The sequence below is a fragment of the Stenella coeruleoalba genome (genome assembly GCF_951394435.1).
Source record: "Stenella coeruleoalba genome assembly, chromosome: 2".
Lineage (NCBI taxonomy): Eukaryota > Metazoa > Chordata > Mammalia > Artiodactyla > Delphinidae > Stenella > Stenella coeruleoalba.
This window is the reverse complement of record NC_137147.1, coordinates 100,296,127-100,319,592: the sequence shown is the minus strand read 5'-3', so window position 1 is coordinate 100,319,592 and position 23,466 is coordinate 100,296,127. Positions and strand designations below refer to the sequence as shown.

At 47.1% G+C, this 23,466-nt stretch overlaps 2 protein-coding genes across 6 annotated transcripts in view; one reads left to right on the top strand and one right to left on the bottom strand.

The window, feature by feature from the left end:
- PFKP (phosphofructokinase, platelet) overlaps positions 1 to 1,789 on the top strand; it is a 181,791-nt gene extending 180,002 nt beyond the window's left edge. For both annotated transcript variants that reach the window (XM_079914020.1, XM_079914021.1), the window contains exons 22-23: positions 30 to 865; positions 1,486 to 1,789. In XM_079914020.1, coding sequence (XP_079770146.1) covers positions 30 to 177 — 148 coding nt within the window. In that variant the 3' untranslated portion in view covers positions 178 to 865; positions 1,486 to 1,789. The remainder of the gene's footprint in view (positions 1 to 29; positions 866 to 1,485) is intronic.
- Positions 963 to 23,466, bottom strand: part of PITRM1 (pitrilysin metallopeptidase 1) — a 31,651-nt gene continuing 9,147 nt past the window's right edge. For 3 of the 4 annotated variants that reach the window (XM_079914017.1, XM_079914018.1, XM_079914019.1), the window contains 19 exons: positions 23,365 to 23,453; positions 22,547 to 22,675; positions 21,847 to 21,960; positions 21,602 to 21,698; positions 20,953 to 21,087; positions 19,609 to 19,747; positions 9,539 to 9,655; positions 8,079 to 8,211; positions 7,231 to 7,351; positions 7,043 to 7,119; positions 6,639 to 6,804; positions 6,244 to 6,344; positions 4,842 to 4,962; positions 4,491 to 4,547; positions 3,901 to 4,013; positions 2,739 to 2,864; positions 1,800 to 1,945; positions 1,466 to 1,568; positions 963 to 1,383 (listed from right to left, as the gene is read on the bottom strand). In XM_079914017.1, the coding sequence (XP_079770143.1) occupies positions 1,290 to 1,383; positions 1,466 to 1,568; positions 1,800 to 1,945; positions 2,739 to 2,864; positions 3,901 to 4,013; positions 4,491 to 4,547; positions 4,842 to 4,962; positions 6,244 to 6,344; positions 6,639 to 6,804; positions 7,043 to 7,119; positions 7,231 to 7,351; positions 8,079 to 8,211; positions 9,539 to 9,655; positions 19,609 to 19,747; positions 20,953 to 21,087; positions 21,602 to 21,698; positions 21,847 to 21,960; positions 22,547 to 22,675; positions 23,365 to 23,453 (2,178 nt within the window). In that variant the 3' untranslated portion in view covers positions 963 to 1,289. Of the gene's footprint in view, positions 1,384 to 1,465; positions 1,569 to 1,799; positions 1,946 to 2,738; positions 2,865 to 3,900; positions 4,014 to 4,490; positions 4,548 to 4,841; positions 4,963 to 6,243; positions 6,345 to 6,638; positions 6,805 to 7,042; positions 7,120 to 7,230; positions 7,352 to 8,078; positions 8,212 to 9,538; positions 9,656 to 19,608; positions 19,748 to 20,952; positions 21,088 to 21,601; positions 21,699 to 21,846; positions 21,961 to 22,546; positions 22,676 to 23,364; positions 23,454 to 23,466 lie in introns of those variants that run through there. The other variant, XR_013827221.1, reaches the window with a different exon arrangement.

Sequence of the window (23,466 nt, the reverse complement as noted above, 5' to 3'; positions counted from 1 at the left end):
CTGCTCAGCTGCCCCTCCCCCTCCCACAGGCACAGGATCCCCAAGGAGCAGTGGTGGCTGAAGCTGCGGCCCCTCATGAAGATCCTGGCCAAGTACAAGGCCAGCTTCGAGGTGTCGGACGCGGGCCCGCTGGAGCCCATGCAGCCTCGTGGGCCCGAGGAGCCTGCCACCATCTAGACGCCCCACCTGCCCATTTTGTAACGTTTAAGTTATTTATGAGCACTTTACGTGAGCATCGTCCAAGTGAACCCTGAGCGCGGCCCACCTTCCCCATCCCCTGGCCCCCCGCACGGGGTGTCAGCTGTGCTGTCTTGTGTGTCCTGCTTCACAAACTGGCTCCCGCAGAATTAAATGTTTGCTAAAAGCCAACCACAGTGCCCGGTTTCTTTGTTTTCTAAGTGGGAGTTGAAAACCTCAGGGTGTGAGTGGCTCTCAGGGTTTTGTCGGCAGATACAGGCACATGTTTTCTAGAGAACTGGGGAGCCAGGAGACAGGCAAGGACAGAGGCACCCGGAGGAAAGAGGTGGCACTCTGACTGGCAGGCGCGTGGGTGACTCACCAAGTGCACCGGGAGGGCCCTGGACCAGGGCGCCAGGTAAGGTGATACCCCCCGGGGGGGGGGCAGGGGTGGATGCGCACCTGAGTCTTTAGACATGAGCTGAGTCTGCCCCTGCTGTGCACCTGCAGGAGGCGGAGGAGGGGATTCAGTTCCTTTCAAGGCAGGGCCGGCAGTTTCCTTTCTGTCCGACAGCCTGACGGGGTGGAGGAGTCAGATCCCGGAGTCAGAGTTGATGCTGTTCCCCAGCCCCACGTCCTCCAGGCCTGTCCACCGCAGCCGCGGCCTTGGTGCAGCCCCGCCGCCAGGGTGAGTGGAGAGCAGACGTCGGGACACCTCTGTCCCTTTGCTCGTGCATTTCCATAAAGGCCCTAAAAACTGCTTTAACAAAAAGTGATTTAAAATAATAATGACTATAAAGCATAGGTAGGTCAGAGTCACCTTTTATTTTTAAAATACATGTTCTAGGATTAACAGGTAAAATAAGCATTCATAGCATTAGAAAGTCTTAAAAACTATAATCTGTGCATCTCTGGCACTTATTTCCTTCTTCAAGATAAGAGTTTTCGTCTGACTTGCCAGGCAAAATCATAAGAATGATAAATACATATATATGATCACATATACATATGATCAAGAGTTTTGCAAAAAAATAATAAAGGTCAGAAAAGCACAGAGCTCAGTGTCAGGAGGCCTAAGGCTGGGCCAAGTCCCATGGAGTCAGGGTCATCTGCTATCTAACTATCCACGACGGGTCCTTGGCGATGCTCTCATTGTCTGGTCCCAGCAGAGCCATGCCATGTGTGCTCCTCCCAGCGCCCAGGTACCTGCAGGTGGATGGGTGGGGGTCACCCAGGCAGCAGCAGGGGGCACAGGGTCTGGGCACTAAACCACCTGGCCCCTACTCACCTGTTGCTCACGTCAACCAGATCTTCGTGGCTGACAGCGAAGAGCTGCTCGCGGTGCGCCTGCTTCGCCTCATCTGAGAGGCCATACAGGAAGCAGTCCAGGCCTGAGTGAGCACAAGCGATATGATGGAGGGGCATGTGGCCACCTTGGCCCTTTACAGCCTGTTTCCACCAAAGGTCACACCGCTGCCCGTCACGCGCCCGCAGCACGCTCTCCTCCCGACTTGGCTGAGACGCACGGTCTCGTGGAGGCTGGGATGGCGCGAGCCCGGGGAGCCGCGTGGGGTCCCGGCTGTTGACACTACGGCTCGAGGCACGTTACCTACGCCAGATACCTTTGTCTGAAGGAGCCACCGGAGCATCCACGGCGGCGAAGACAGAGAGCTTTGCCTCATTGATGTCCTGCTGCGTGAACCTCCCAGACTTGGCCCAGTCGATGGCCTTCAGGAAGGACTGCAGCGTCTCCGTGGAATGCGGGTCCCTGGAGACCCAAGGAGTCAGACTCACATGTTTGGCAGAAAAAGTATAGGGGACACCCAGGCATGACTTCAGTTCTTCCATGCTTCGGGGTTGTTAATGCTGTTTTAACAGTCCAGACAACCCAGCACTCTGGAAATTAACATGTGGCCACACAAGCCACCGACACTCTCCGTGCAGACCTCACCTGTCACCCGCACTTCGCCACCTGATCACTGACTACACCACTGTGACCCAGGACAGGAGAGCCGGGGGACCGGCCGGAAGGAACAGAAGACGCTCATAACATGCACCCAGACGGCGCAATGATCACCTCAGAGGCCAGTTTCCGGGGTCCTCCCCTGAACAGAAAGAGCTCCAAGGCCCCTCATTCTCACGTGCATGTCCTGAGGGCATCTTGTGGGAAACGCCTCATTTTTCATGTCCCTCAAGACCCGCAGCCCCCGCATGACCACATCAGTCCATGTCACGGGACATGAAGCAGTCGGGGCCAGAGAGAAACCCTCCATCTCGGACGTGCCAGAGAGGCAGCAGGGCCACAGAACAGAGACGTAAAAGGGCGGAACAGTCTGGGCCTGAAGACCTAGCCCAGCCCCGGAGAGCTTCCAGGTCATCTCCTTACACACCCTGGTTACCAAACCCCAGAGCTATTTTGTCTCCTCCCGCTGTCCCTAAGGCCTGCAGCCTAAACGACCTTGCTGGGTGGGGTTACACGCCGGCCCAGCGACGACAGGCGAAGCGTTTTTCTGAAGTTCACTCCGCGTGTGAGAACACTGGGGCCAGACGGCCCGACTCACCTGTACGAGTAGAGCGTGAAGATCCCGCCGTAGCTGAGTCTGGCGCCTCCACCATAAGCACCGCCTTTTTCTCGAATTTCCGTGTGCAAGAATTTAGCTGTCATCAAGCGTGCCAGGATCTTGAGACTGAAAAGATGAAAAAAACCTGAGTTAAAAACAACGCAGCTGGCAGGGCAGTACTGAATATATAACACACAGTAACCCAAGACAATGGCAAGTGTGTCTGAGAACAAAATTAGAACCAAGTAATGTGATACATACATCATGACCCTTTTTAAATTTTAAAATAGGAGAAAAACGTGAGGAAGATGAACTTTCAGACGCTTGGGTGACAGGGGTGGGACAGGAACGTCCCTCCTGCTCGACCTGCCGCGGCACACGGAACGTTTAGCAGTGAGTGGTTTCCATGATGCAGGCGAACGTGTGGCCCATCACTTACTTAAACCCCTGCGTCAGCTGTGCACTCACGCGTGTACACACGAGGCGTCCCTCCCTCAGAAAACACTCCAACAGCGTGAGCTTCTATCAGGGGTCCCACGTCCCCATGACTTCCATCGTGAGCAGTGACAGCTGCTGCCCCAGCACAGCCGAGGTGGTTCCGGAAGGACAGCAGCCAGGCCGACCCGACGGGGGCCTTGCCCACTCATGCCCCCCAGCCCCCTGACTGGTCTTTTCTACAACAGAGCAGTCGACTCAGGCAGAGGGGACGCGGGTGGAGGAGTGAACCCGAGGCTCCAGGAGAGGGTGGAGACCCCATGCAGATAGGCCCTGATCCCCAACAGGGATGGGGGGGGTCCACCCTCCACGCATTTTTTCAGAAACTTATTTCTGTTACGTAAGGGAAATTATAAAATACAGAAGAATGGAAAAAACACCTATAATCCCAGCACCCAGGAGTAGGTACCTCTTGTTTTTGTTTCTGAACCTACATCTTTCTATTCAACTACATCTTTCTATTCAACATTGAAACACACGTTCCTACTCCTGATGGCCTGGCAGAGTGTCTGATTCCTGTAAACACGGAAACAAGCTGATGGAAAAGCGGAGCTGTGATGACACTTCCCACAGACACACTTTCCCGTGAGCCCGGCGGCAGCGCCGCGCTCCACACCTGCTCTGCACCCACCATTAAGCGTCCCGGCGGCGCCCCACACCCTCGCACCTGGCGTGGGCCGGGGCCGCGTACGGGGCAGTCCGGATACACTCGGCTACGTAGTTGACCGGGAACGGGAGCTGGAAGTGCGTCTTCAGCGGGCAGGGCTTGAAGGTGGGGTCCTAGGGGCAGAGGCCGTCACCACGTGTGGCCCAGGGGCCAGCTGGGCAGGTGCCCCGAGTACCCAGCCCCCCCGCACTGCGACGCCCTGGGTGGCACCAGCCACGTCCCCACACGTAACAGCCAGGCACTGATGACCTCGTCCTGCACCACCTCACCTCACAGCTGAATGAGGTATCCTACCCCCAACCCAGACTCCCCTGGGACCATCATCTCATGCCACGCCATTCCCAGGGCAGTGTGTGTGATCTTGCTCGGTCACTCCCCAAGGACAAGCCAGGCCAGCCACCAGAGCTCAGGGGCAGCAGGGCGCACAGGAGGGGAGGTGACCCCTATGTGGCAGTGACGTTTAAACACAGGTGGACTGAACACAAGGCGTCCACAGACAGCACCTAGCGGTCCTACCCGACACCGCCCAGCTGGTGACGGAAGGGCCCACGGATGCGCAGCGGGCAGGGCATTAAGCAGAAGGGACTCACCGTCACCAGCTTCCTCGTGAATGGGGAGTGCCTGCCAGGTCCCTTAGGTGCAGGTTTCTGAAAGTAAAGTTTCCCAGAGAAATGAGTAAATACCTAAGCTCACGTGGGCAGGTAAGGTACGTTCCAGGAAGTGCACAGAGCTCACGACAAGCGTCAGGGCACATCTGCTCAAGGCTTCAAGCTCTGAGGCTGCTGCATCCCCAGCCCAAGTGGTCCTCCAATCAGGAGACTTCACTGCAAGGCTCAAGTGGCTACAGGGGAGCACAGCATCGAAGGCCAGACTACAGGGTTTGGATTCACTGGGGTTCCTGGCCCCACGGGCAGGCAGGCGGGCAGGGGGCACAGCCTCACCTCCACCACGTGTGGGTGCGCAGGCTTCCGCTCCTTCTTACTCCGGCTGAGGGTCCTGAGGAAGTTGTCCACCGAATTCTCCACCTGAGACATTTGCTGGGGAGTAGCATTCACGGAACATCTGTTTAAAAAAGTCTATGTGCAGAAAACCATTACTATGAAAAATAAAAATGTTACATTTTGCATAATTAAAACAAAAATGAATCACATACAAAATAATGCTCAAAAACAAAAACCGAATAAAAGAGCAGCCAAACAAGGCAACACTACAGCCGTCTTCCTTCACTACATGTTTTCCAGGTACAAAAAAGCCTGTCCCTTATCTCAGTGTGTTACAGACAATAAGCAGCCAGCTCCGCTAAACTCTGTGCTCTCCTGAGAACAAGGAGGACGCAGAGACTAGATCTCCAACAGCGCCTTCAGGGCTGCAGTATCAGAGGACTGAAAACGTAATTACTGTCTGGAACAGAATGAACCGGTCATTAGGCAAAGAACTGCCACGCTCCCCAAAAACATTTCTCTGTGGCTCTTCTGAACTCTACAGAATCACAGACACCATCATACATACTGACAAATTGTATCCTTTCTGGTTTTGGCCATAAATACTAAGTCTATTTTCGTTGAAATAACAGGTACTATGACAACGTGTTCTAGGCTCTAGACCAACTGCTTTGCAAACATGCTCTTTCCTTGCCCTAAACCTGCAAAGGACTATTTCATGGAGGAAACAGAGAAGGTCCCCGTGGTTAAGTTCCCTGAGACTCCAGCCGTAAGTGCACGGGCGGCCCAGGAACTAACTGGGCACCAGCTCTGCTGGCCAGAGGCCCCAACCTCCTGCTGCCCAGATGGTCCGGGAGAGCCTGCTAGTGACTCCCAAGAACTGCCGGACCAACGTCCTGGGTCGTGTTCCAGGGAGGGAGCTGCAAGCTCACCTAAGGCAGCGGCGCTGGTGGTGAGGCGGGTGCTGCCACCTCAACAGCTGTCGTCCCCTTTAAGTCTCGTTCGTGTCACAACCTGAGCTGAAGGCCGACCACGTGCAGAGGCTGGTGTTCACCCCAAACTGGTGCACAATTACTCTCACAAGAACCTCTGCGCTTTCACCGTGGCCTCGGGCAAGAGGACCTCGGCGGTGTCTCGCTGAGGCTCATTTACGGAACATCGGCTGTTGACTCGTGCAGCAGGGAGTCCACCTGTGGCTCCAGGTTAAAGCAGCCTGCCCTCCTCCCCACCTCCCAAGACACTTGTTCAAATTCTGTATAAAACAGCTCTTTCATGGTTAGAACATCTGGAGTCTAGAACGGTTCTGTAGTCTCCCAAGCGTTTTCTAAAAAGCATCTAAAACTACACGTGGTGACACAGGATGAGGATGGAGTCTCTGCTTAGAAACAAACTGCAACCCCACCTGAAGTTATCACAGTTCAAAAGATGCTTCCTGATGTGCGGGAGCTTCCTCAGGATGGGCTTGATGTCCGTCATCTCTGCGATTCTCTTCATGAGCCTCACCTAAGCCAGAGAACTGACAGGTAGAGATAGACGCGCCCTTGGCCTGGACCAGACTTCCCTGATACGGGGTCCCGCGGGGATACGAGGTGGGGCAGCGGCAGGGCCAGGTTCTGTGCTTGTGGGGGATGCGTACTTGCTCGGCTGGGGGGGTGCGGGAGGGGCTGCAGGCTGGAAGGAGGAGGGTGAGCGAAAAAACTTTTTCCCCATGAAACTTGGCCAGTTTGAGTGAGACTTCCTGAGACACGAACAATCTATTACGAGCCCCGGAGACCCAGCCGCCCCTGAGCGCGTCACCTGGTCCATCCCCCCGAAGGTCTCCTGCAGGTCCCCCGCGGGTGCCAGCATCCTGCCTGCCCTGATGGACGCGTAGAGGTGGCCTGCGTCGGGGACCCCGTTGGACAGCTCCTGAGCTGTCATCTTCACCAGCACTCGGAAGTGCTCCTCGGCCTCAAAGCAGGGGCTGCAGAGAAAGAAAAGGTAGTAAATGAGACCCAGCCACGCCCCCTTCAACAGCAGGGAAATTTGCTAAGTGTAGGCTCTTAGATGATGTAAACCGCCCCTGGAGATGTCACGAGTCCATAGGAGTCACAGGGGGAAAGAAACCAACAACCAACAAAGGCATGCAGCTTCTGCTCTCAGGACCCGGCAGACTCGGGTCTCTGGCATGTCTGGGGATTTACGTCTTTGCAAATACTTACTTGTTAAAGATTTCACTCCACAGATGCATCATGTCTGGTAGGTTTCTATCAAGGCAGAAAGATGAAAAGAGCACACCCTAAATCATGACAGAAGAAAAAGAATAAGAAATTAATTATGATGTAATTTAAAAGAAAAAAAGACGCAGGAGAAGCCAACCCTCACCACCCTGTGCTGAGGAAACGGCTACCTGCTCGTAAGTATCGAGGTGTGAGTCGTCAGGGAGCACGTGGGGGGTGGCAGCCAGGCCCCCCGTCTTCAGGTCCACCTGCTGGGCCAGCTCCCTGTAGTCGAGGGCACCGCAGCCCAGCCTGTGCAGGGAGAGCGTGGAGTCACCGGGGAGGGCCGGGTTCCCATGCAGCATGTCCCCCCAACCACCGCCTGCCAGCCCAGCAGCTGCTCCCGCCCCCACCCCCAAACTCTGCAGGCTGCAGCCGCTCTGGTCAGGTAGTCTTGGGGGTGAAATGTGAAGAACGAGCCTTAAGAAAAGAAAGTCACTTCGACTTCTTTTGTAAGAAACTTTCTAATCGCTGTTCCTAATGTAAGAACTAATTCAAGCCGAGGCGATGACTGAGTTTTCCTGAATCCACGCCGCCGTGGAAGGGCAGGCGGTGGGAGCCATACTGATAAAAGGGCAGAGAACTCGGGAAAGGTTCACCTCCTCCGGGGGTGACCCCAGGCCTACACGTCATAGTTAAAGGCTTACATTTTCTGATGAAAATAATCATCTCTTCATAATCTTAAAAAGAACTCAGTTGTTGAGATATAGCTATATCTGTAATACCTTGTGCTCTACATTTATAAATATTTTAATGTACTGTATTTTAGTAAGAAAGTATGATTACCATAAGGAAAATTCTCAACAAATACACCATCCATCTTTCTGTAACACTACGGGATTTGAAAATTAAAATGACTCACTGAAAATTGATTACTGATACACTGAAACAACACACACAGAAAACATCCACTAATAAATATGAGACGACGTGCAGAGTTCTATAAATGCGTGTCTTCGCCCCAGAAGGAGCCCCTTACTTGGTGAGGACGTTGCAGAAGAGGGGCACATAGGGCCGGAGCTCCTCGGGCAGGGTGTTCAGACTCGAGAAGGCTCTGAAGTAGACCACGCCATTGGTGGGCTGCGTGCAGTACTGGACGGGTATGTCCCCAGCTGCAGGAGCAAAGGCACTTCTTTATAATTTTTACCAGTAAAGTTTTAACCATGTAACCATCATTTAATATTTTTTAAATGCTAAAGCTTTTCAAGGATGATGGTTTACATTTTATATTACCAAAAAAACACTATTCATTTGCCATAATTGAGACAAATTTCCCTCTTGGACTTTCATTACAACAAAAGCTGAAAGTCTTCAACGCTAAGTAATCCTTGCGCTTTGAACGTTCTTGGGGTTTTCTAAACACCCCACAGTCCAGCTGCAGTCCAGCCGCCCTCCCCGCCTGCACCCAGACCCTCCTGGGTATCGGCAGGGACTCTGGCAGGCCACTCCCACAACAGGTGACCTCATTTTCACCCACCCCAAACGCAACTCACCCCCTAACAAGTCCTGTCCCCAAACCCGAGGACCCTCATGACCCACAGCACACTGGAACCCACCACGCTCGACACCCCAGGCCTCTGTGGCCCCAGGTCCCTCACAACTGTGTGTTCTACTTTTTACACCCCGAGCGCAGTGCCCTGAACCAGCGGAGGATCTAAGGCATCTACTGACGACAAATTACTTCACTGATTCCTTCCTTGAACACAATGAACTTCACTGATAAACCTACCCTGAGGGGGTTAAACGATCAGTGGCACATGAACCCCACTTCCCAGAAGCCTGGGCCGGAGAGGAGGCCTCATGTACATGCGCAAATGAATGCATCAGGTGTGGTAAACGGGACGGGCCCCGGGACGACGACAACAGGCATGTCACACAAGTCAAAGGGATGCTCGCACACAGCCTGAATCCTAAACTAGACGCGGGAACCAGTGAAGGTGTAAGGCTGTTGTCAGACCTGCTCGGGAAGGAGCAGCAAAGTCACATCACAGCCATGTGGAGAAGCGTCAGCACCACAGGGCATGTCTGTGTCCAGCAGAAGCGAGTGATGCGCGCAGACGTGGGGGGATGCCAGGAAGGAGCGGCTGCCACCCCCTCCGTGCCCCACAATGCGACACCTAGTGCTGTGAGCCCCTGGACCCCGGCTGGGCTAAGGAGTGGGCGTGGGCAAGGGGCCCAGAGCATGCCTGTGCCCTTGAGAACTGCATGAACACACACACAGCGGAACCTGAGGCCTCCCCGCCCCCAGAGGCAGCTCGGCCCTGTCGGACCCACCCGGGGAAAAACACACGCAGGCCCTCGAGTCCACATCTGCCATCGCTGAGCTGGACTAGGAACAGGGCTTGAACGTCCTATGAAGACACCCACTGGTGACTCTCCCCCTGTGGACGCTGAGACGCAGCCTAAACCCCAGCCGGGGCACCAAGACCCCCCACTGACCTGCCAGAGCCACCTCCACCTCAGTGAACGGGATGCGGGGCTCGATGTCCGACACCTTCAACGCGGGCAGACACGACGCGTCCTGAGATTGGCTTTGCTGCGCCTGTAATTCCAAACCTAAGAGGGGAATAAACATCCAGGATGATACTCAGAAGCTCTTACTCAGTTCAGCTATTTATTAACTTCCATTAAGACTCAGCCTCTCCCATGCCAAGTGTGGGGAGCCTGTCAGCACTGGGGTTCAGGTTTCCCAGGAAACCAGATTTAGAAGCATAATAACCAGCTCGGCAGGCAGCTCTCTTCCTAATTCTCATTCTCAGCAATTTAAGAGAACGATTTTGCTGGGGGAAGGGGGGAGCAGTTTGCTCAAGCAGTTTCCCCTCTGCCCCCAACCAAAATTTTCTACTAGAGACTGAACTAGTGGATTGAAACTTACTAACTTTTGTGCTTGTTTATTCTTATGTCATTTTCACAAACCTCAGCAATATGCTTCTGTAATTACATAAAGTTCACAAATTACAAAAATGGGTAAAATACATTTTCTGGGCCTGATCAGAGGGTAGATGCCCCTTTTGTACAGACTGGGCAGCCCATGGGGAGGGGCCCCAGGCTGTAGCTGGGGGACGTCACAGGGTAAAGTCAGTGCTCCCGCTGTCACCTCACCCCCCATGCCTACCTCCCCGAGTCCCCAGCACTGGGTCCCCGGGCCCGCGGAGGGGTTTCGGCGCAGCTGCTCCCAGGCACCCACCTGTGCGCCCCGTGGAAGCCCGAGGACCTGGCTCCCCATGCTCTGAGGAACCCCCTGCACTTTCAAGGCCCCCCGACCTGGCCGTCTCCCCACAGTCAAGCAGAGCACCCCAACACCACCCCTCAGACGCTTCCTCATTCTCTGCGTTTGGCCTCCTGTCCTTGTCCTGGAGAACACACCTACCGGCCCCAGCTCAGCTGCTCCCGTCTGGATGCTGCTCCTCTGGGGCGGGGGAGTGCATCAGGGCAGCAGAGGCTGCGAGCACTCTCCTCCACCAGACACAGGCTCCCAACGGTCCAGCCACGGCCCTTCACACGATACACACAGACCCCCAAACTGGAAGATTGTTTGATGTTTCCAATAAATTAATCTCCCGTTCCCACTTCTCATTGGTGTTCATCTCCAGATTGGACCCTGACTCACTGATTCTTTGCACTGAAGTCCACACTCAAGACTTACTATCCTAACAGTAAATGCTCTAGCACTGTGTCCTCCCTAAGGGACTGTGCAGTGATCTGGAAGACAGAAACACGCTCTTTAACCAGGCCCTGCATCCCTTCACACGTACCTCCACGGCCAGGCCAGACGCCTGACAACTCAGGGAACGCACGGTCTGTGCTGAGGCATGGAATTACCTTCTGTGCCACAAATGGCTATAAGCACAGACAGAAGATGGGTGGGACCACATCAAACTAAAAAGCTTCTGACAGCAAAGGAATCTGTCAACATGAAAAGGCATGTACACAGCAGGAGGGAAAACTTGCAAATCAAATATTATCTGGTAAGGGGCTAATATCCAAAATATTTAATGAACTCAATAGCAAAATACAAACGATCCAATTAAAAAATGGGCTGAGGACCTAAATAGGCATTTCTCCAAAGAAGCACACAGATGGCCAACAGCTATAAGAAAAGGTACTCAACATCACTCTTCAGGGAAATGCAAATCAAAACACATGAGACATCACCTCACACCTGTCAGAATAGCTATAATAAAAAAGACAAGAGATAACAAGTGTTGGTGAGGATGTGGAGAAAAGGGAACCATTGTGCACTGCTCGTGGGGATGTAAATTGGTACAGCCACTATGGAAAACAGTATGGCAGTTCCTCAAAATATTAAAACTAGAACTACCATATGACCCAGCACTCCTACTCCTGGTTATTTATCTGAAGAAAATAAAAACACTAATTTGAAAAGATATATGCACACCAATGTTCACAGCAGTACTATTTACAACAGCCAAGATATGGAAACAAACTAAATGTCCACTGACGGATGAATGGGTAAAAAAAGATGTGATACACACACACAGTGGAACACTACTCAGTCACAAAGGAGGAAATGCTGCAATTTGCAACAATGTGGATGAACCTTGAGAGTGTTATGCTTAGTGAAATAAGTCAGATAGAGAAAAATAAATACCTATGAACTCACTTATAGGTGCAATCTACAAAATAAAAACACAAAAAAGCAAGCTCATATATACAGAGAACAGACTGGTGGTTGTGGGGGGGGCGGGGAATGGATGAAGGGGTCAAAGCTACAAGTTTGCAGTTCTAAGTAAGCCCTGAGGGTGTAATGTACAGCACTGTTACTAAAGTCAGTAATACTGTATTGAGATTTGAAAACTGCTAAGATGATAAAATTTAAAAGTTCTCATCACAAGACAAAAAACTACATGTGGTGACAGATGTTAACTAGACTAATTGTGATGACCATCTCACAATATACAAATGTATCATATCAGTATGTCGTACATCTGAAACTAATACATTATGTCAGTTATTCCTCAATTAAAAAAAAAAGGAAGATGGAACTTGTCAATTGGCACTCACAAGGCAGAAGTTTATCATATTAATCACAATTAGCATGTTAAATTTATGGAAGACATTTGTAGCAACATGGATGGACTTCGAGATTATCATATTAAGTGAAGTCAGATAAAGAAAGACAAGTATCATGATATTACTTATATGTGCAATCTAAAATATGATACAAATGAACTTATTTACAAAACAGACACACATAGAAAACAAACGTCTGGTTACCAAAGGGAAAGGGAAGAGGGATAAATTAGGAGTTTGTGATTAGCATACACACTACTATATATAAAAAAGATAAACAACAAGGTCCTACTGTATAGCACAGGGAACTATATTCAATATTTCACAATAGACTGGTTCAAGATGGCAGAGTACAAGGACATGCGCTTACTCCCTCTTGTGAGAGCACGGGAATCACAACTAACTGCTGAACAATCATTGACAGGGAGACACTGGAACTCAACAAAAAAGATACCCCACATCCAAAGACAAAGAGAAGTCACAATGAAATGGTAGGAGGGGTGCAATCACAGTAAAATCAAATCCCATAACTGCTAAGTGGGTGACTCACAGACTGGAGAACACTTATACCACAGAAGTCCACCCACTGGAGTGAAGGTTCTGAGCCCCACGTCAGGCTTCCCAACCTGGGGGTCTGGCAACGGGAGGAGGAATTCCTAGACAATCAGACTTTGAAAGCTAGCAGGATTTGACTGCAGGACTTCGACAGGACTGGGAGAAACGAGACTCCACTCTTGGAGGGCACACACAAAGTAGTGTGTGCATCAGGACCCAGGGGAAGGAGCAGTGACCCTACAGGAGACTGAACCAGACCTACCTGCTAGTGTTGGAGGGTCTCCTGCAGAGGCGGGGGGTGGCTGTGTCTCACCATGGGGACAAGGACACTGGCAGCAGAATTTCTGGTAAGTACTCCTTGGCGTGAGCCCTCCCAGAGTCTGCCATTAGCCCCACCAAAGAGCCAGTAGGCTCCAGTGTTGGGTCAGGCTCCAGTGTTGGGTCGCCTCAGGCCAAACAACCAACAGGGAGGGAACCCAGTCCCACCCATCAGCAGACAAGCAGATTAAAGTTTTACAGAGCTGTGCACACCAGAGCAACAGCCAGCTGTACTCACCACCAGTCCCTCCCATCAGGAAACTTGCACAAGCCTCTAGATAGCCTCATTCACCAGAGGGCAGAAAGCAGAAGCAAGAAGAACTACAATCCTGCAGCCTGTGGAACAAAAACCACATCCACAGAAAGACAGACAAGATGAAAAGGTAGAGGACTTTGTACCAGATGAAGGAACAAGATAAAACCACAGAAAAACAACTAAATGAAGTGGAGATAGGCAACCTTCCAGAAAAAGAATTCAGAATAATGATAGTGAAGATGATCCAGGACCTTGGGAAAAAGAATGGAGACAAAGATCGAGAAGATGCAAGAAATGTTTAAAAAACACCTAGAAGAATTAAAGATCAAACAGATGAACAATACAATAACTGAAATGAAAACTACACTAGAAGCAATCAATAGCAGAATAACTGAGGCAGAAGAACGGATAAGTGACCTGGAAGACAGAATAGTGGAATTCACTGCCGAGGAACAGAATAAAGAAAAAAGAATGAAAAGAAATAAAGACAGCCTAAGAGGCCTCTGGGACAACATTAAATGCAACAACATTTGCATTATAGGGGTCCCAGAAGGAGGAGAGAGAGAAAGGACATGAGAAAATATCTGAAGAGATTATAGTCGAAACTTCCCTAACACGGGAAAGGAAACGGCCACCCAAGTCCAGGAAGTGCAGGGAGTCCCAGGCAGGATAAACCCAAGGAGAAACACACCGAGACAGGTAGTAATGAAATTGACAAAAATTAAAGACAAAGAAAAATTATTGAAACCAACAGGGAAAAACCGACAAATAACATACAAGGGAACTCCCATAAGGTTAACAGCTGATTTCTCAGCAGAAACTCTACAACCCAGAAGGGAGTGGCATGATATATTTAAAGTCATGAAAGGGAAGAACCTACAACCAAGGTTACTCTACCCGGCAAGGATCTCATTCAGATTCGATGGAGAAATCAAAAGCTACAGACAAGCAAAAGCTAAGAGAATTCAGCACCACCAAACCAGCTCTACAACAAATGCTAAAGGAACTTCTCTAAGTGGGAAACACAAGAGAAGAAAAGGATCTACAAAAACAAACCCAAAACAATTAAGAAAATGGTCATAGGAACATACATATCGATAATTACCTTAAAAGTGAATGGACTAAATGCTCCAAGCAAAAGACACACGCTCGCTGAATGGATACAAAAACAAGACCCATATATATGCTGTCTACAAGAGACCCACTTCAGACCCAGGGACACATAAAGACTGAAAGTGAGGGGATGGAAAAAGATATTCCATGCAAATGGAAATCAAAAGAAAGCTGGAGTAGCAATACTCATATCAGATAAAACAGACTTTGAAATAAAGAATATTATAAGAGACAAAGAAGGACTCTACATAATGATCAAGGGATCAATCCAAGAAGACATAATAATTAGAAATATGTATGCACCCAACATAGGAGGACCTCAACACATAAGGCAACTGCTAATTAAAAGAGGAAATCGACAGTAACACAATAATAGTGGGGGACTTTAACACCTCACTTACCCCAATGGACAGATCATCCAAACAGAAAATTAATAAGGAACATGAGCTTAAAATGACACAATAGACCAGATAGATTTAATTGATATTTATAGTACAGTCCATCCAACAGCAGATTATACTTTCTTCTCAAGTGCGCATGCAAATTCTCCAGGATAGATCACATCTTGGGTCACAAATCAAGCCTCAGTAAATTTAAGAAAATTGAAATCATATCAAGCATCTTTTCTGACCACAACGCTATGAGGTTAGAGATCAATTTCAGGGAACAAAACCATAAAAAACACAAACACATGGAGGTTAAACAATATGTTACTAAATAACCAAGAGATCACTGAAGAAATCAAAGAGGAAACCAAAAAATGCCTAGAGAGAAATTACGACGAAAACACAATGATCCAAAACCTATGAGATGCAGCAAAAGCAGTTCTAAGAAGGAAGTTTATAGCAATACAAGCTTACCTCAAGAAACAAGAAAAATTTCAAAAACACCATCTAACGTTACACCTAAAGGAAACAGCAAAAACAATAGCAAAGATCAATAAAACTAAAAGCTGTTCTTTGAGAAGATAAACAAAATTGACAAACCATTAGCTAGACTCATCAAGAAAAAGAGGGAGAGGACTCAAATCAATAAAATTAGAAATGAAAAGGAGAAGTCACAACAGACACTGCAAAAATACAAAGCATCCTAAGAGACTACTACAAGCAACTCTATGCCAATAAAATGGACAGCCTAGAAGAAACAGACAAATTCTTAGAAAGGTATAACCTTCCAAGACTGAAGCAGGAAGAAAAAGAAAATATCAACAGACCAATCACAAGTAATGAAATTGAAACTGTGATTAAAAATCTTCCAACAAACAGAAGTCCAGGACCAGATGCCTTCACAGGTGAATTCTACCAAACATTTAGAGAAGAGCTAACACCCATCCTTCTCAAACTCTTCCAATACACTGCAGAGGAAGGAACACTCCCAAACTCATTCTATGAGGCCACCACCACCCTGATAGCAAAACCGGGCAAAGATACTACAAAAAAATAGAATTACAGACTAGTATCACTGATGAATATAGATGCAAAATTCCTCACAAAATACTAGGAAACAGAATCCAACAACACATTAAAAGGATCATACACCATGATCAAGTGGGATTTATCCCAGGGACGCAAGGATTCCTCAATACATGCAAATCAATCAATGTGATACACCATATTAACAAATTGAAGAATAAAAACCATATGATCATCTCAATAGATGCAGAAAAAGCTTCTGACAAAATTCAACACCCATTTATGATAAAAAACTCTCCAGAAAGTGGGCATAGAGGGAACCTACCTCAACATAATTAAGGCCATATGTGACAAACCTACAGCAAACATCATTCTCAATGGTGAAAACCTGAAAGCATCTCCTCTAAGATCAGGAACAAGACAAGGAAGGATGTCCACTCTCGCCACTCTTATTCAACATAGTTTTGGAAGTCCTAGCCATGGCAGTCAGAGAAGAAAAAGAAATAAAAGGAATACAAATTGGAAAAGAAGAAGTAAAACTGTCACTGTTTGTAGATGACATGATACTCTACATAGAGAATCCTAAAGATGCCACCAGAAAACTACTAGAGCTAATCAATGAATCTGGTAAAGTAGCAGGATACAAAATTAATGCACAGAAATCTCTTGCATTTGTATACACTAAAGATGAAAAATGGCAAAGAGAAATTAAGGAAACACTCCCATTTACCATTGCAACAAAAAGAATAAAATACCCAGGAATAAACCTACCTAGGGAGACAAAAGACCTGTATGCAGAAAACTGTAAGACACTGATGAAAGAAATTAAAAATGACACAAAACTTTAGTTTAGTGGAGGGATATACCATGGAGGGATGGAGGGATATACCATGTTCTTGGAATGGAAGAATCAATATTGTGAAAATGACTATACTACCCAAAGCAATCTACAGATTCAATGCAATCCCTATCAAACTACCAATGGCTTTTTTTTTTTTTTTTACAGAACTAGAATAAAAAATCTTAAAATTTGTACGGAGATACAAAAGACCGTGAATAGCCAAAGCAGTCTTGAGGGAAAAAAACGGAGCTGGAGGAATCAGACTCCCTGACTTCAGACTATACTAAGAAGCTACAGTAATCAAGACAATATGGTACTGGCACAAAAACAGAAATACAGATCAATGAAACAGAATAGAAAGCCCAGAGGCAAACCCACGCACCTATGGTCAACTATTCTATGACAAAGGAGGCAAGGATATACAATGGAGAAAAGACAGTCTCTTCAATAAGTGGTGCTGGGAAAACTGGAGAGCTACATGTAAAAGAATGAAATTAGAACACTCTCTAACACCATACACAAAAATAAACTCAAAATGGATTAGAGACCTAAATGTAAGACTGGACACTTAAAACTCTTAGAGGAAAACATAGGAAGAACGCTCTTTGACATAAATCACAGCAAGATCTTTTTTGATCCACCTCCTAGAGTAAAGGAAATAAAAACAAAAAGAAAGGAGATCTAATGAAACTTAAAAGCTTTTGGAAAGCAAAGGAAACTGCAAACAAGATGAAAAGAAAACCCTCAGAATGGGAGAAAATATTTGCAAACAAATCAACGGACAAAGGATTAATCTCCAAAATATATAAATAGCTCATGCAACTCAATATTAAAGAAACAAACAACCCAATCCAAAAATGGGCAGAAGACCTACATAGACATTTCTCCAAAGAAGACATACAGATGGCCAAGAAGCACATGAAAAGCTGCTCAACATCACTAATTATTAGAGAAATGCAAATCAAAACTACAGTGACATTATCACCTCACACCAGTTAGAATGGGCATCATCAGAAAATCTACGAACAACAAATGCTGGAGAGGGTGTGGAGAAAAGCAAACCCTCTTGCACTGTTGGTGGAAATGTAAATTGATACAGCCACAATGGAGAACAGTATGGAGGTTCCTTAAAAAACTAAAAATAGAATTACCATATGACCCAGCAATCCCACTACTAGGCATATACCTAGAGAAAACCATAATTCAAAAAGATACATGCACCCCAATGGTCATTGCAGCACTATTTACAATAGCCAGGTCAAGGAAGCAACCTAAATGCCCGTCGACAGACAAATGGATAAAGAAGATGTGGTGCACATATACAATGGAGTATTACTCAGCCATAAAAAGGAACGAAAACTGTAGAGACGTGGAGGGATCTAGAGACTGTCATACAGAGTGAAGTCAGTCAGAAAGAGAAAAACAAATATTGTATATTAACGCATATATGTGGAGCCTAGAAAAATGGTACAGATGAACCAGTTTGCAGGGAAGAAATAGAGACACAGATGTGGAGAACAAACGTATGGACACCAAGGTGCGAATGTGGCAGGGGGGTGTGGAGTGATGTGACGAACTGGGAGATTGGGATTGACATATGTACACTAATATGTATAAAATGGATAACTAATAAGAACCTGCTGTATAAAAACATAATATTTTATAATAAACTATAATGGAAAAAAGTCTGAAAAAGAATCTATAGCTATATCTGAATCACTTTGCTGTACACCAGAAACTAACACAACATTGTAAATCAACTATACTTCAATTAAAAAAAATTTATGCAAGAGCTTAAAGTAACTAACTCTTTGTATGTCTAAAGAATTCAGAGATTATAAATAGGTTATAAGTTGACATTGTCTTTACAAAATTATATCACCTCCAACTTAGCATGATCAAATGGAATTACTTTTCACTTAAAGTCAAATCCACCTCCTGACAAGCCTGATAAATTCATGTAATCCCAGCCAACTTTTTTTTTCCAGCAGGGGGGGTTGGGGGGTGTATATGTATTTGTGTGCACTGTGTGTATGCATATATATATTAATAGACTTCATTAATATAAAGTCTCATATGATAAAATTCACAACTTTAAAGATACAACCCAATGGATTCTGACAAAGGTATCACGATACGGAAGGTGCCGCCACCCCCAGAAGGTTCCCCGCAGGTGATCCCTGCTGTGCTCCTGGACTCACCAGCCTCTGGCACTAGAGCATCGCCATTTCTAGGGCTTCAGGTAAATGAACCTGTTCCACAGGTGTTCCTTTGTGCCCCTAACTTCACTTAGCACAATGCTTTGCGGCTCACGGATATTGAGTGTATCAGTATTTTGGTCCCCTTTATGGCTGAGCAGCATTTCACTGTGTGGATATTTCACAGTATTTCCCTGTGTGGACACCACGTGGGTGGAAATGAGGCTACCTCAAGTTCTGTGTGGACCGATGCTTTCACTTCTCTTGGGTAAACGCTCAGGAGTAGGACCACCGGGCTTTACAGGCAGTGCAGGTTAGCACTGGGATATACCACAGACCCGTTTCTGTGCTCATAGCGCCTGCACCACAGGGACCGGGGTGGGGGGGGTTCCATGAGGAGCTCAAGGCCTGTGTCACCCCCGAGACCTGCCTCTCCTGAACCCACAGCTCACACTGTCCACAGGGCCCGTTTGCAGTTAACTATGTACTGCAACACAACACACATTTAGTGACCTATTACAGCCGCTGGTATAGAAAAGGCATTTGTAAAATCTGTGAATGAATAAACCTTATAAAGCCACCTCTTTTCCAGTATGCCTGCCTTTCCTGCTGAATCACAGGGTGGATTTTCTAAAAACAGGGTCAATCCTACTGGGGTTGAACCCACTGCACCAAACAGAGAACTCCATAGGCACCCAACAGAGGATTGTTGGCTGAAACGACACTTATCCCTAAACAGCACAGTGGGGTTGGGTGAAGGCGAGGGAATTACCAGGCCTGACCTTTTTCATAGATCTGCTGCTTGTCTTCCGGGGAAAGAGAGTTGACCTTTTGCTTCAGTTTTTCTGCTTCCAGCTGCATTTGTTTCTCGGAATACTTGTCGTCTGGTTTCATTGATAAAGTCAACTTATGCTGATTATTCTGCAACAAAAAAGCCAAATTAAAACAAGATTTTATCATGTCCAGCACCGAGCCAGCCTCGAGCAGTTCCATTTTCCCGTTTCACACAGTCACGACGACAGAACTCGCCCCGAAGGGCTGTGTGCGGAAAGCCTGTGCGCCACACGCAATCCTTGAGGTCCACACGCAATCCTCGAGGTCCATGTGCTCTGCGGGGACCACGTACTCCACACAGGCCGGTGCTGTGACATGACCACTGTGGTTACTACGTCTTAACCACAAACGCGTTGACATTCAACATTCCCTTTACACGTTGGTTGTACAAAGAAACCGCTTGCACTTTTTAATATTATAAACCTTTGGCTTTAGTCTAAATTGAAAATAACGTACAATAAAGTTATTTAATTTTTACCTAGTCTTCATTATACTGTTAACTTCTCAAAGGCTGGGACTAAATTCGGCACTCAATATTTTTATAAATTATGAGGACAAAACAGATGTTGCCCTAACGTGAAAATAAATGTTAGGTGACTTAATGTGCCCGATTTACGCAGCCACTAGAAACACACGCACGCAAAAGGTTCACCTGTGACACTACACAGAGTGGGAGAAGTACAGCACGACAAGCACCTCATGCAAAATAACTCGTAACTCAAGAGAGACTGCTGGCTGAATGGTCCCAAATGCTGGCGCACAGGAACGTGGCTCCCACTCATGGCAGGACGGTGTCGTTCCCCCACCCCCCGACCCCTGGGGAAAGGGAGGTAGATGACATTCCGTCCTATTAATGACCATCCACCAAGGAACACACACCAAACACAAAAGCCCACAAATCTGTGGAGACAAACAAGCGAGCACCAGAAGACGCCTTGGTAAAAACAACCAGAACATTTACACTTTTAGGCGACTCTTCTCGTATTCTATATATCCCATTACCAAAACACGACAAAAACACAGGCAGCTGTTTTGTTATACACATACCTACACAATTCACATGTAAAAAAACACATGCACATATTCATATAAAAACCAACCTGCCTAAGAATCTGGAAAATTGAATTTTTAAAGCTAATATGACCATTTACAATTTTAATTAGTAAGTAAGAAATTATGTCACCTATTAGCAGAAATGGACTTACACAATGTAGATTATATTCCTAATGTTCCCTTCATTGTTATAAAATTCCACTTCAAAACTACAGATATAAATCCTCCAAGTTTCTTACCTTAAAATACTGTTTTACTTTTTCTTGCAAAAATTTTGGATTTTCCTCCAGGCACTTCCGGAACTGGGCCACCTGACTCCCGAGCTTGAGGAGCTCCACGGGGTCCCCGTCGTGATTCCAGCAGGAAGCTACGTACTGCAACGGGGGTCACAACATGTGGCACGTTACCTGTGAACTCTGCGTCGGTTCAGCCAACATCCAAGCCTGCCTTTTCATTAAGACTCAGTTTCTATATTTAAAAATATCACAGATGACTGTTCATGACAAAAATTAAGTCATTCTTTGGCTAGAAGAAGGAAAACTAAACTCATTTTATGTGAGTTTTTTTTCCTAACAAATTAAAAAGCACAGGTTCAAAAATTACTTTTTGGAAAATATAATTACTAATAGTTATCATAAATCCCTATCCGTTTAAAGCACTCTGCATAAATCTATTAAAAAATAAGACATCGGAAAGCTAATGAATTAAGCTAGTAAAAAGACAAGCAACGTATTACTAAAATTAACAGTAATTTTATATCCGATCTGAAACACCGTTAACTTTCAAGGTTCAAATGAAAGGTGCTGTGAATAACAATCTGTATTTTCGAGAACCACTAATTATAAAGGTAACAAAAAAAGAGAAATGAGGCGTTTGAGCAATACACACAGACGTCAGGGCGAGTCCAAAGCTGACAGACTGGTGCTTCATCTGTATCTCAATTTTATGAAGTAAGGCTTCGATTCGATCATCTTCAAATCCTTTCCTATAGAAACACCAAGAACTCAGATGTTAAGAAATCCATGTTTCTGAACAAGGCAGCTCCCATGAAGGAGTATGTGTTCTGTGACGTAAAGTGCCCCCTACACTCAGGAGGGGGCACTCCAGCCCAGCCCCACAGACACCTCACGTACTCAATGATGTCATCCAGTGTCCTATCCACGAGGTCCTGGACTGTCTGAATGTCCTTCTCTGCGATACCCTGCAGGCCCACGCTGAAGTAGGCCTCCCGTGTGCAGCCATTGTACCTAGGATACAAAAGCAGGTAATGCGTTAGAATCTGTACAGCCTCCATCACTGGTTTATAAGATGCTTTACTGAGATCAAATCCTCTACAGGACACAGGCAAGGACTCCCCCATGAGAACGCCAGTAAAGCAGCGTCCTCGGGTATTTGCTGCTCAGATACAACTAGTCACATTTACATTCATGTCCTTTTAACATTTCTAAAAATCACAATTTAAATTTTAGATTTAAAGCAGAATAAATCTAGAGAGTTTTAACAAAATCTTAAGATTTCAAAGAATATTTAATGGCCTGATTTTTAAAACAGGCAGCAGTATGCCATTCTGAGATCTTGGAAGAGCTACCTTGTTGGGTTTTGTTTGGGTTTTTTTGCCAAATGTCCCCTGCAGGGGACACAAACAGCTTGTCCTGGAACCATAGCTGGGGCGGGAAGAGGGCCGTCCTGTGACTATGGAATGTGGAGCATCTACACCCCTGACCCCTGCCCATGAGCTGCCAGTCGTGACAACCTAAAATGTGTCCAGACATTGTGAGATGTCAAAATTGCCCCTATCGTGGACTAATGATCTGATCTGATAATAAAACGTACCCAACGTCAGGGGAAAAGTCTGTGCCGAGTCCAGATTCAATGAGGGCTTTGTAGAAGGGCGAGTTGGGGCCACTGATCAAGAGTGAAGACAGAAGGCTCAACGTGAAGGCTTCAAATGTGTCAGTGATGCTTCATTTATAAACACGGGAGGGGGGAGAAAAAAAGGGAAATGGTTGGCCCTTATAAATGTTTTCAAAATTATTAAAATCACTAATAAATTGACACTTATTTCCCCCAAAAACTGAAATTCTACTAGAAATTCTTGCATTTCAACTTCTATTTTAACAGTTACACGGGTAAAGAGAGTATTTTTTGATATTCAAAGCTCTCATATGCTGGGATTCTGGGGCTCCCAAACCCTGAGGCTAACAGAGCTGCACATCGCATGCTATCATACAACAGGGTGCCCAGCACTCTGACGTGCACTGTTTCAGTATAACCGCACCGCCCACACGCAGATGAGAGACACACAGGAAACGAGGCCATTCGGTCAGGCTGTGCAGCTGCAGAGGGCAGACACAGACAGGACCCCTTCCTGCCCACACACCCTGCGGGTCCAGGCCTCTGGGATTAGTCTCGTGTGAACAAATGTTCTTTCAAGGCCACAGTTCACAGTGCTCTTCTCACACACAGAGGCATCCCCGACCCCCAACACTAAACCCAAACCATCCCAGACGTTGTTAAAAACACCCCACAGCTAACACTGCTGGACTCCTGAATTCTTACTGTCCACTCACTTACGCCCAAGTGGAGCGTCCCCCGCCCCCGACCTCCCAGCTACCCCGTCCCCACTGGGTCAGCAGCGTGAGCACACTCACTCTGGCAGGAGGAAGCTGACACTGATGGTCGTCTGCTCTGAGGAGCCTGCGGCCAGCGAGTCCGGGGCACATGTGATCTGGAACTCCCTCTGGAAGAGGACA